Source organism: Lagopus leucura, unplaced genomic scaffold (assembly GCF_019238085.1).
Source record: "Lagopus leucura isolate 7727_CA_CO unplaced genomic scaffold, USGS_WTPT01 Super-Scaffold_100001, whole genome shotgun sequence".
NCBI lineage: Eukaryota > Metazoa > Chordata > Aves > Galliformes > Phasianidae > Lagopus > Lagopus leucura.
The window spans coordinates 90,147,388-90,160,700 of NW_024962262.1; the positions used below are offsets into that span (position 1 = coordinate 90,147,388).

At 40.6% G+C, this 13,313-nt stretch overlaps 2 protein-coding genes across 2 annotated transcripts in view; both read right to left on the bottom strand.

Moving 5' to 3' along the window:
* Window positions 1-855: 855 nt before the first annotated feature.
* On the bottom strand, window positions 856-8,804 carry CUNH3orf38 (chromosome unknown C3orf38 homolog). The gene is made up of 3 exons (XM_042866982.1): window positions 8,594-8,804; window positions 7,317-7,537; window positions 856-2,291 (listed from the first exon to the last, which is right to left on the bottom strand). Exons 1-3 carry the CDS (start codon window positions 8,724-8,726, stop codon window positions 1,692-1,694), a joined length of 954 nt encoding a protein of 317 aa, XP_042722916.1. The 5' UTR covers window positions 8,727-8,804; the 3' UTR covers window positions 856-1,691.
* A 2,212-nt stretch (window positions 8,805-11,016) lies between these two features.
* ZNF654 (zinc finger protein 654) overlaps window positions 11,017-13,313 on the bottom strand; it is a 36,474-nt gene continuing 34,177 nt past the window's right edge. The window contains exon 9 of the mRNA XM_042866981.1: window positions 11,017-13,090. Coding sequence (XP_042722915.1) covers window positions 13,083-13,090 — 8 coding nt within the window. The 3' untranslated portion in view covers window positions 11,017-13,082. The remainder of the gene's footprint in view (window positions 13,091-13,313) is intronic.

The following is a 13,313-nucleotide window of genomic DNA, read 5'->3' on the forward strand; positions in this document are numbered from 1 at the left end:
CTGAGGATGCTAGTTTTAGCTGGGACCAGTCCTTACTGCCTCTTGTTCAGAGGAAGCACTATCAGTAACACTGACAGAAGAAGGAAGTGAGGACACTTACCTGAGCAGGGGACAGCTCACACCAAATCTACTTAAAACAGTGATGAACACTACACCCTTATCATGTTCATATTTAACATACTGACTACAGTTACTGGGCCAGCTAGAAACTACAATTCTGCAAAAGACCAAACATGTTGTTGTAGTACAGATCTGCGTACTGAATGTTGAAAAAGTGCCCATTTAGGCCTCTGGGTTGGCTTCTGTCCTCATACTGCAAAGAATGCAATTCTTGACACGAGGAAACCATTTCTTCTGAATTTTAATTTTAGGTTGATGTTTATTTATTATAAATTAGTAGCTGAGTAAGTCATACCCCAGCTGTTTATTGGGGAAGAACGTTCCAACACGGTATTTGAACTTTTGCTTAGAAAATAAATCATTTCCGATTTCTTGTTTGTATGTTGGTGTTAAAAACAATTTTAGATTCAGACTGTAAAAATCAGTTCTGGGTATTTCTTGGTATATCCCATACCTGAATCTTCATGCTTCCCTTCATCCACCCAGAATTTCACTACTTGTCTTCTCTGACAAACATATCAAAAACACAAGAAGTGTCCTCAGGCTACATGGAACATTTCCATTTTCACTACTTGCACTGGTGAAGCTATAAAATAAAAACTAAACTCCTAAATAAGCCAAATAAGATGCTAGAAGTTTTTATCTAGTTTCACCATTAATCACTTAAGAAAAAGGAAAAGAAAAAAAAATTGTAAAAAGCAGTCAAACTCTACAATGGCAATAATTTCAGTAGTATTTAGATCCTTTATTTATTTTATATCACCACTTGTAAATTCCCATTGTCTGGACAATATAATAAAGGAGCTAGGATAGACAGAAATTCCAATTTTGAGAAAACATATAAAAATTACAATTATTATATTAGAAACTCTGTTGCAAGTATATACAAAATAATTATCAAAGCATTTGCTTCAGACACTAAGTCTGTAAGTCATAACATCAACCATTTGATCCAAGAGAGGCAGTGCTAGACACAGATGCCTGGGAAACCATCTCAACGGTGGAACTGTAAAGCGAAAGAAAATAAAGGATACAACAGTGCTAACCTCTGCATTGTCCTGGTGAGCTACTACTACAGGCTGGGAAAGGAATCACATTCAGAATGAATAGGCAGCATCTCCATTTGCTTCATTCTGCCCGTTCCCTCCAAAAATTCCCAAATCAGCAGATGGTTTTCTTGGGACTTTTAAAAGACCATCCAGACATTCACCAGCCCCGATTTCAAAAGGGCAGAGGGAAGGACGTCCTCTTATAACTCAGACAGGACTTTAAAATGGTTTCCTGAAAAGAAGCAACTCCCAGCTTGTGATCTCAAGGTCATCCAACTTGACATAAAACTTCCCATAATCAAACGTACCCGCGTTCTGTAAGTAACTCCATTCCCAACTATAGTTACAAAGTCTACAGTAATATGTTTAAACGTTTGTTAGCTGTCCAAATGGTACCCCAACCATCGCCTGTATGAATACTTCAGACTCTGTACTTCCATTTGTCATCAAGCAAATCTGACTCAAGAAAGAGACAAAATCACATTGCTGCAATCATTTCAATCTTCTACTAAGCACTGTAAGTCAGTTACCCAATTTTGAAAGCGTTGCTTCATATTTGTGAGGTTCGAGCGCTGCCAGTTCTTTCCCATCGTACCACTCCTGCAGCTGATTTGACTCGTATTTGATGGCGGGTTTTTCAATCTGCATTCCAGGCTCCAGAGCATTCTGTCCAACTATTTTAAGATCCACAATTTTTATTTTCCAGGTATTCCCTCTAATTGGACACCTAATGAGTCCAAAAATTTGTTCAAAGATACCCAAACACACATTGCTTCTATGTACTGTGCCAGCCACTGCTACCAATACTAACCCATGGCGAGACATGGCACATTTCAGTCCATCAGCAGTCAAGTTAGGGTTGAATAGAAGATATTCTTCTTTAACCAATGAGAGCAGACGAAGGCTCACCATTTCTGCACCATCATATTCTTCCACATTTTTTTCTACTGTGTTGTAACAGAACTTCATTTTGGCATTCTCCCAGAAATGCTGTGGTCCCCACGTTTCTTCAGATTTTACTCCCAAAGGATGCTGAGAATTCAGGAGTTCAAAGAACCATTGGCAGAATTCTCCTCCTAGATTACGAACATCATCCTGTGACTTCTGCCTCTTTTCATGACTCTGCAATTAAGAATAATATTTTCTTAGTGCTATTTAGTATTACCACGCGAGTTTACCAGTCTGAACAGTTCAAAGTCATTTAAATTCTTACTTTAAACATTATCAATCTTCAAGTCTTTGAGATAGATTAGCTGAAGAAAACAACAAAGAAAAAGAAAATTAATTCTTAAGATAGTAATCATCTATCGGATAAAGAATCAGAGTAGGCTCTTTGAAATGTAGTTCTGCAAGTCTGCTATTTATAATCCAAGAGAGAAATCCTGGCTCTACCAGGAGGTGCAAGGTGCTGGAACAGGCTGCCTAGAGAGGTTGTGGATGCCCCATCCCTGGAGGTGTTCAAGGCCAGACTGGATAGGGCCCTGGGAGCCTGGCCTAGTATTACATGGGGAGGTTGGTGGCCCTGCATGTGGCGAAGGCGTTGAAGCTTCATGATCCTTGCTGTCCCTTCCAACCCAGGCCATTCTGTGATGCTATGATAGCAAAAAAAAAAGGGCAGAGAAATGTTTTGAACCTCTTGCAGCTCTTGTTTCTTCCTGCCTTTCAAGCTTGCGAATTGTGGAGCTTTCTGCACCTTCAGACAACTGACAAGAACAAATACTTATGGAGAAGTCACCTTTTGAAAATGCACATCTTACTACGTGGAGCTGACAGAATACTTCTGATTTGCGGCCAGCAGCAATACTTGTGCTTTAGCACGGCCAACAGAGTTTGCCAACAAAACACATGAACAATTCAGGTTCTTCCTTATTAATTCAAAGAATTAATGTGCTCCAGAACTTTCTCAGCACCAGATCACATGCCTGAATTTAGCTTTGCGTGGTACTGAGACTGCCAAAATCATCCAAAATGTGTTTGGTCACTTTCTACGTCATGTTTGTAGTCTTCAGTATGTTTCTAATAGAAAAAAAAAATAAAAAAATGAAAGAATACCATGGCTTATTTTCTGTTCTTCATGGCTGCTCTTCAAAGCAAACAAAAACAAACAAACAAAAGCAAAAGTCTTTGTGAACTTCAGTTGCTTTTCTAATGGTAAAATGGATCACTTAAACAGTACAGGAGGGCTGCAGGGACTTTCAAACAATATACCTGCTCTGGGAATTAAGGCAACTCCATTCAGTCAGTCATAAAATCCTTCCCTCAAAGTGTAATAAAATTCTTTGTTTGACACTGAGTCTGTTAAGAAAGTATTTTAAAGTAGTGCTTTAAACATTGCCAGCAGACAGCAAACCCTTCAACGAATAACCTGGAAAGGTTCAAGATTCTTGACTTGCTTAGAAGCCTCAGGGAAGAACAGACTAGTGAAAGAATGTATGAAGCTACTCAAAATACACCTTCCTCCAGTTCCCTAAGGATCATGAACAAGCTGTGTGCTATCCTTTACCTTGTTTTACAGAATACGACACTCCTAAAATTCATCTAAGACATAAGGATAAAAAAATACTTCATAATAATATCCGGTCTTCAAAAAAGGCAAGAAGGAAGACCCAGGCAATTATAGGCCAGTCAGCCTCACCTCTGTCCCTGGAAAGGTGATGGAACAGCTTGTACTGGATGTCATCTCCAGACAACTGGAAGAAGAGGAGGTTATCAGGAGTAGTCAGCACGGGTTCACAAGGGGGAGGTCGTGCTTGACCAACCTGGTAGCCTTCTATGATGTTGTCTCTGGCTGGGTGGATAGGGGGAGAGCAGTGGATGTAGTCTACCTTGATTTCAGCAAGGCATTTGATACTGTCCCCCACGACATCCTTATAACAAAGCTGAGGAAGTGTGGGATAGATGAGTGGACAGTGAGGTGGGTTGAGAACTGGCTGACTGGCAGAGCACAGAGGGTCGTTGTTGGTGGTGCAGAGTCCGGTTGGAGGCCTGTAACCAGCGGTGTTCCTGAGGGGTCTGTGCTGGGTCCGGTCTTGTTCAACATCTTCATCAATGACCTTGATGAGGGGATAATGGCCACCCTCAGCAAGTTTGCCGATGATACGAAGTTGGGAGGATTGGCTGACACGCCTGAAGGCTGTGTTGCCATTCAGCAAGACCTGGATAGGCTGGAGAGCTGGGCAGAAAAAAACCGGATGAGGTTTAACAAAAGCAAGTGTAGAGTCTTGCATCTGGGGAGGAATAATTCCATGCACCAGTACAGGTTGGGGGATGACCTGCTGGAGGGGAGCTCTGCAGAAAGGGACCTGGGTGTCCTGGTGGATGACAGGTTGGCCATGAGCCAGCAGTGTGCCCTTGTGGCCAAAAAGGCCAATGGCTTACTGGGGTGCATTAAAAAGAGCGTGTCCAGCAGGTCAAAGGAGGTGATCCTCCCCCTCTACTCTGCCCTGATAAGACCTCATCTGGAGTACTGCGTCCAGTTCTGGGCTCCCCAGTACAAAAAAGAAGGGATCTCTTGGAAAGAGTCCAGCGGAGGGCCACGAAGATGGTGAAGGGCCTGGAGCATCTCCCCTATAAGGAAAGGCTGAGTGAACTGGGTCTGTTCAGCCTTGAGAAAAGAAGACTGAGAGGGGACCTGATCCAGGTCTATAAATATCTAAGGTGTGGGGGGCAGAATGGTGAGGCCGGACTCTTTTCAGTGGTGAGTGGAGACAGGACAAGGGGAAACAGCTGGAAACTGCAGCATAGGAAGTTCCGCACAAACATGCGCAAGAACTTCTTTACAGTGAGGTGACGGAGCACTGGAACAGGCTGCCCAGGGAGGTGGTGGAGTCTCCTTCTCTGGAGATGTTCAAGACCTGCCTGGATGCCTACCTGTGCGACCTGCTGTAGGGAACCTGCTTTGGCAGGGGGGTTGGACTCGATGATCTCTGGAGGTCCCTTCCAACCCCTACAATTCTGTGATTCTGTGATATCCGAGTTTAATGCTGAGTTGCTGAAAGTGACAGTCAAGCAATGCGTGTAAAATTTTGAAGCAAAATTCTCAGCAAGTAGCAAACCTGAGTATCAATTAGGAATCCAACCAGAAGAGGGCAGAAAACCACTCCAAGAGTTCTGTCAGTAAGTAGTGTATTTTTTAAACACCATTATGGGCTAGGCTTAAATAAAAAAACATTCTTTGCAGTCCTTCTTTCTTATGTCTTCAAGTACAGGTAGAAAAGTAAAAATGAAGTGCGAGCAGATAGGCAACAAGTTGGTTACCAATTAAATATTTAAGTTTTAAGTTGGTTATAAACACAGTTCTTTCTAAAGGAAAGGCAACAACTGGATGTTCAAGTACGGTTCCAAGAGTCTGTTTAATTCCTACAGATATGCAGTTCACTTACTCTCTTCTCTCTTTTACAACAGACAACATTTTTTACTTAAGAAAAATCATTCAAATTTCCTAACGTAGAGACACACGCTCTCCAAGTGTAAGGTGAAAAGGAACTAAATGTAAAGTTGTTTTGTAGGGTTTGTCAATCAGTCTGTTCCTAGAATTAAGTATGAAAGGTTTGGAGGCTTCTATATAGAAATCCTGTAACTGTCAAACAGGAAACTGTAACTTCACTTCTAATTCTATTACGTAAGTTTCTGCTACTCACGTCTTCAGCACAATGAGGACCAAAAGGATTAAGAGGAAAAGAAAAAGGCAAAGAAAGATGTTTCAGATCCATTCCAATCCAAGCCTTTCTATGATTCTATCATATGTACACAATAAGTAAAACGCTTGAACATCTCTTTCTTCATGAATGTTTTCAAGTGCTTTGGAGAAATTCATTTACCTATCTTCAATGACAAAACTTTGCCATAGCTGAATAATTGGAAGCATTCTTGCAGAAGCAACATTTTCTTTCCAAACACGCACATAAAACACTGTTTTAAAAGCAATTCTCAGCTAAATCTTCATTTTAATCAGCTAACCCCAGAGGAAACTCCCTGCATTGAATTATCAACAGCTACAGAGCTCCAACAGTCCAGCTGGTGGGGCTGTTGCTCATTATGTCACTGACATAAAGTACTTGAGAGAGCAAGGCTATTGAAAACTACATGGTAAAGATCCAGGAATAATAAAACCATGAAATTTCATTGCTCAACAGAGAGTTGGCAAATGTGGTAACATGAACTTCAAATTAACTTGAGTGTTACTAAAATTGAAGGCAAAATGGCATAGAACTGGCACTGCTGCAAACTCTACATTTCAGTGACACAAAATTCTCAAAAATGCACTCTATACTCCATTAACTGCAAGACCTAAGAAGAAGCACTGCTTACTGACAATGCTGTTTTGATCGCACTGCCTCTGCCTCTAGTAACATATCTAGAGCCCTTTCTAACAAGCCCTTACAAATGCTAATCCTTGCCATGGCTGGCAGAAGACTGAAAATCCCCAGCCCACAGTAAAACTTCTGAGAACATCCATCACATTAAAAATTGGCAAGGGACTATGCAGAGTTTCCACACCACTAACACTGCTTTGAGTTATCCTCAAATCTACAGAATTATCTGTCAACATGCCCTGTTTTTAACTTGCAGTTCAACTTACAAGCATGAAGAATACTTGCAGGGAGCATATAAACAGGAGGGGCAACAGCTGTTTACAAGGGAGGATATCAATAGGACAAGCGGGAATGGTTTTAAACTGAGACAGGGGAGGTTTAGGTTAGATATTAGGAGGAAGTTTTTCACACAGAGGATAGTGACACACTGGAACAGGTTGCCCAAGGAGGCTGTGGATGCCCCATCCCTAGAGGCATTCAAGGCCAGGCTGGATGTGGCTCTGGGCAGCCTGGTCTGCTGGTTGGTGACCCTGCACATAGCAGGGGGGTTGAAACCAGATGGTCATTGTGGTCCTTTTCAATCCAGGCCATTCTATGATTCTATATTCTATGAAGAACCCACACATTAGAGTTCAAATGCACTCATACTACGCTCGGCAAGTGATACAGTGGCACAGACACATTAAATTGTTTAATTAGAGCAAAAAAGCAAAGAGAAAAAAGAAATTCAGCACCTTCTCCGATACATGCAAAAAGCCTCACTTTGGACCGGCATTAGAGCATTGGTATTTTTTGTTCTGTATCCTGAGGTCTTTCAGAAAGTAGCACTCACCTCTGCACGTGTTGTTCTGTCCCCTGACTCTGAGACACATGATGTGAGCTTCCCGCCCCAGTACTGCCTTACACAGGCAATGAGTTGATGTTTCTCGGAGGAAGGTGGCACTGCAATTCCTTGTACTGACAAATACTTAAAAATTATTTCTCGATATACTTTTCTTCGTTTCAAAAGTTCTTCTGCACTTTGGCTGTAAATCAAGATGGCCTGAATGGCCTCTGCAAAGTGAAGAAATGGAGGTCAACAGTTGTAACACTCGCAATTAAAACGCAAACCTCTGCTATTTCTTAAGCTCTTGATTGGTACCTCCCAACATATCCTAATGCTAAGTGAGACACAAATTGCTATAAATTTGTTTGTAAGCTGAAATCCGAAGTAACTAGATACAAGTCACGTTACAAAAGGATACCAGAAGCCTTGGGGAACGTGTACAAAAACCAGCACTGGTTTTACTGAAGACCTACTGACCTTGTAATTGCTGCTAACCATTTGGAGCCATGTATTATTTAGTTTTGATGAAAACAATGCATCTTTCTTTTCCAAATGAAACTACCAATATTTTTCAGGTTGAGCTGTTCAACTCCAGGTGCCTTCAGAAGTGTAAGGGTTCCTGTTCGCAAAGCATTTCACCCACAATCCCAGAGACACAGCTTCCCATAACTTCAAAATAGGTTGATTTGATTCTAATGTGGCAGAGTGCTTAGGGCTTGCTGCTTCACGCCATATTAGGAAGCTCATGTGCATAAGCATCATGCATAGCAATACAATGACAGTGCACCAAAATGCAGCATTCAAACACTCAGCTGCAAGGTTCTGCGGCAGAATTAGGAACTCAAGATGAAATGTATTTTTACAGTCGTTGCTGGCAGCCAGTTCTCACCCAAACCGAGATTGGATTCTCAGTTTATATATCAACAAACATTACGTTCAAACACAAAATGGAACATAGCTGAAGAACCGAATGTCTGCCCCTTTTATCAAAAAATCACTAACTAAAAAAAATAATAATTAAAAAAAAATTAAGAAGGCTGGAGAAAACCTGCAGGCACGGACGCAGCCCCCGAGGCGCTCCAAGTGTTCCGCAGGGCCCGGGCCCGTTCCGCCTCCGCCGCTGGTCGGGTGCTGCCGCCGGTCAGAGGCCAAAGCGAACACACGGGCACACGGACCGTAACCCCCGCCGCCGCGCTCAGGCACGGGGCCAGGCGCCCGTTTCCCCGCCCCGGGATGGGAGCGAGAGGGCAGGAAGGCTGCCCGCCGCAGGGGAATCCGCACACCTTGGCGGTTCTCCGGATGTATCAGACGGTTCGTAACGGTGTCCGTCAGCGCCATCAGCTCCTCGGTCTCAAGCAACTCCAGTATGTCGCGGCAGCCGGCTTGCTCCCGCTCGCTCAGCCCCAGCGATGCCATCGTCCGGCCCGGCCGCCGAGCTGGATCCGCTCCCCGGCCGAAGCTCTAGCGACGGCGCGCCCGAGCGACATCGACTTCCCGTACGGGGCTCCACGCAGTCCCCCTGCGGAGCAGCGTCCGTTGGGCCACAGAAACCGGGCGGAAACAGCGGCCGGCACTTAGGTTCCGCCCCTGCTCACAAGCAGAGCTCAGGCTCGTCGGCCAGCCGCCGGCAATGAATTTAGCAAGAGGCTTGCGTATTCGCAGTGGGGCTGGTGCCTAATAACGTTCAGAGTGAACTCGAAGCTTTCGCTGCTCGACCAGACATTGCAGTGGTATTCACAGAGCAGATCCCCAAAAGACAAGATCGCTTGCTATCAACAACAAAGACAACGTTTTATTGAACAAATCTATGTACAGTACAAAAAAGTTTTTAAAATGAAACACTACTGTTGATTTATTGCAGTTTGATGGCTCAGTTTTTAATTTGTACTCTCATATAAAATGCAAAGTAAAATAATTTAACATTCAACAAGGAAGCACAAATTTCCTTTCTTGCTGAACCTGTAACAGCTTTTACAAATTAACAGAGTCCCCAAATGCATACGCTGCATTTAATCAGAAAGGTGTTATACAGTACCAAATAAATTAAGAAAATAGTAATACTACCGCCCCCTTTGAGCCTTCTGTCCATACCACCGGTGTTAAACAATAAAAGAAATGAGTACAGCTGAACCTTCAGTGTGATATTAAAAAATCACAGAGTTTAATATTATAAATTATCCAAACTATACAATTTATATAGTTTCAATGAATATGGCTAAATAACCAAAGTACCAGTGACCTTTCCCCCACAGATACAACCACTTTCAATAATTATACCTTTTGTGAAAGGTGCCCACTAAGTGGCAACTCTCTGAGAATTAGAGCTTACATGACCTTTACAGTGAACTGCCATCAGGTTATTGTATTTCTTACAGTGAAAGTTTAAATCCAAATTGAAGCCACGTTATTAAAACCTGGTTATCAGCAATAAAATGCACAAACTTTGATCCAGTAATGCTCCTACGTTCATGTGTAACTTGAGGCAATTTTTTAAGTGTCCATGCTGACATTACACATGTACTCCTGCATTTACTGACTCAAAGCAATACATCCTGATGAATTATTTCCCATTACATGTTTAATGTCTGGGACTAAACCTTTCAATTCTAGACTCAGAGCCTTTTTCAGTCCTAAAAGTTGCAGGCTTAGTATAGGATAATACTCAACATACTAAAGAATCCTAAAGAAGCATGTAGAATCCCACACACATTAGAAGACCTTTTTGCTCATAACTGAATACTGCAACTATCTGGGAATACCAACAGGTATTAGAGAACAGTCTGAAGCAAATACAGTGTCTTCTGAAGTAAAATCATTACTTAAAAAGAAAAAAATTACCACCCACTTGCCACTTTAAGTCAATTTAAGATATTTCTGATAGGCATTAGGTGATAGCTAATGCTCACCTATGTAAGAATTCAGTCTTCCAGTTCTCCCATGTGAATATTCTTAACACGTGGTATAAACAAATGGTGGTGTCCAAGAAAAGCGACTTTGAACAAAAATGAGTTTAATACAGGTACAAAAAATTATGGTCACAGTTTATGCACGTACATAGATGCATTTATCTACACACTTTAAACCAAAAGAAAAAAATACAAGTTTCAGTCATGTTTTTAAAGCATATGCAAACACACGGAGCTCCAGGAAAATGTAAAAAGCACCAAAGATTAAAAGTACACTTCAAGGACTTTACACAAACATTTGTCACATCTATTGATTGAGTTCCCAGATTTTAAAAACTGCAATAGTTTTCTTTTTTTCCCCCCCAAATACACTTCAGCAAATTTCACAAGATGTTAAGCAAAGAAAGGGGAGTCTGGGAACATTCAAGATGCTAACTGGGTCCTTAAAAATTACTCATAGTTGGTAGCTTGAAGCAAAAAAATAAAAATGTGAAAGTGCATTTTGCTGATAACAGTCCCTCGTGTTTGAAGTTTTTAAATGTATTTATATATGTAAATATATATAGACTGTGTGTATGCAATATATATGAATGACACATTTAAACCACTTTTCTGCAAATGCAAAAAAAATTCTTTGGTGCCTCAAACGTCACAAAGATCTCTCAAAGTGGGCCAGCCATTGATATCAATGTAATGTACACAGCTGTGATCATAATTTTATACCCTTTCATGTTAATACAAATAAAGGAAAGGCAAAAAAAAAAAAAAAAAAAAAAAAAAAAAGAGCCAAACCAGTAGAATTACCAAAAAAAAAAAAAAAAACAACCCAAAAACTGATTGTGTTCTTTTTACCTTTCAGGAAGGAAAAAGGAAGCAGAATTAATGCAAATATCTGCAACTTCACAGAGGATTATTAGCAGAGGCATTACTGAACTATTAAGTTCCAGAACTATTTAACAGCTTATTTTACAGTGAAACCCTTAAGATTGCAAGTGTGAGCCATCACTACAATGAACAAATCTTTCATTTACCTCATTTTTTTTTTTTACTCATTAATTTGTATGCATCTCAATGTAAGCAAGCCAATCATCTTACTAAGTGATACAGATGTTGTGATGAGCTATTCAGGAAGCAAACTGGCTGAGCAGGAACAGTTGGCCTTCACTGTCCTACATTTCTGTGCTGATTTCATTTGTACACAGCATTTTTCATCAATGGACCTTCTGTGAGCATAATCACACAAATATTTCCAGCTAACAACACGGAATATGACTTCAAAAATAACTTTTATGGCAAGATATTGTAAAACAGTTATTAGAGGATAAATTAACACATTAATTAGACAATGTGCATGTTTGCCACACCTCTGGAGATCAAAAACTGTAACAGCATCTTTTTGGTTTCATAGAATGAAATAAACTGATTTGGAATGGAACATAAAGATCATCCAGTCCATCTTATGCTTCCAAACATCCCATCTTTCTTTGGGATCTAGACAGGTGAAAGACTCAAAATTCTCACCATCACAAACTTTGTGATCGTTTTTATGAACAGTCAGTTGCTGAATAAAGTGCTTAACATTAATTTAGTTCCTTCACTAACTTCTGGGAAAGACTATCTCCTCAAGAGATGTTGCTAGATACGTTTGTACTGTATCTTGAGGCTGAGTTGATGCACATTTTCTCCCTCTCTTTAGACAGCAAGTAATTTATTACAATATTGAGTTGTGACCTACCACCATTAGGTAATACCACATGTGTGAAATAAGCTCTTCCTGCTCTTTTTCCTAACTTGAAACACATCCCTTGGTTTCATCTGTCATTATTTCTTTTTTAAAAAATAAAGAAATAACATTAAAAAAAAACCAAAAAAACAGGAAAACTTTTCAAGTTCTCTTCAGTCGTATCAACAACTGAAAGATCCCTGTATTTGCATAAAATCAATTAAACTCTCCTCTGCAGTGCACGCCTACCCCTCTGCACACTCTGCATTTGTTTCATTCTGCTTCTGTTAATATTCAAAGAACGTGTGCATTTACTGTTTGTATTGGCCTTCCTGTATGTAAAACAGATGTTTTATGGGACAACCTACATGTATTTTAACCACAGACTTGTAAAGGCCTTCTCCTGCATGCATTTGATTTCTGCTTTGCAAAACTTAATATCACACCAATACACTTTTTGCTTGTGCGCTCTGTACTTCAAGAGTTGGGTTTTCTTTTTGCTGTTAGAGCTTTCCATCCATCTTAATTTCTTTCTGCATTACTCTTTTTGGATTCCAAGTACTAGTTTATTAAATAAGCTCCACACCTTTTAGCAGATAATGGAATCACATACTCAAACTCTGAAAAAAGAACATTTAGTTCCTCTGTACACTTCTTATACACTTCATCATAAAGTGACACATTCTTGAACGACTTCAAAGCTGAGTGGATGAAGAGCTTCTAACCGTATTTCATAACTAAAGCAGCTTACAGAACCAGCTGTTTTTATTTCTATAAGGTAATTAATGCCTCTGCTTTCTCTGCCTGTCCAGCTGTATGCAATGTTTTCCTTAGACCTTTGTGCTAGAAAGACCATGCTGCTAAGCTTCAATCACGTATTTGGAATGGATGTGGCTTTTTGGATAACTGGTACTTTGGGGATTTTGTAGTAACCTTTCTGGATTCAAAAGCTGCGGAGCGCCCATAATTCCTCTGTGAGTTCTGCCTAGAAAATGTGCTTTGTCTTCATCAAGGTCATGTTTTCTCTAGTAATTTGAGAATGCTTTATGATTTAAGGCCAACTGGGAAACAAACTCCTGCTTCTTCATGTAGTGTTTTCTTACACCACTGCTCATTTGATACATTTTCCCACAACGTTGAATCTCAGGCACCTGCAAAATAGAATAGATAGGTTAATCCTCATTTCGTTATCAGTGTAAATAATTGCTCCATTTGGAACACTGCTCACATTTTCCTACACGTGTGGCTTCAAACCTGCAAAAAAAAGACAGACTGAAATTCTCTTCTCTGTTTTATAATAAATCTTTTCCATAAAAGATGCCTACCAATTTTCATCACCTCTTTTTATTGTAGACAACACTTGTAATTTGAACT

What these genes read in the sequence shown, in the direction of transcription:
- CUNH3orf38 (XM_042866982.1), bottom strand. Translation starts at nt 8,726, where the DNA reads ATGGCATCGCTGGGGCTGAGCGAGCGGGAGCAAGCCGGCTGCCGCGAC. An exon ending in ACATCCGGAGAACCGCCAAG is followed by an intron (nt 7,538 to 8,593) that starts GTGTGCGGATTC and finishes TTCACTTTGCAG; the next exon opens with AGGCCATTCAGGCCATCTTG. An exon ending in ACAGAACAACACGTGCAGAG is followed by an intron (nt 2,292 to 7,316) that starts GTGAGTGCTACT and finishes TCTTAATTGCAG; the next exon opens with AGTCATGAAAAGAGGCAGAA.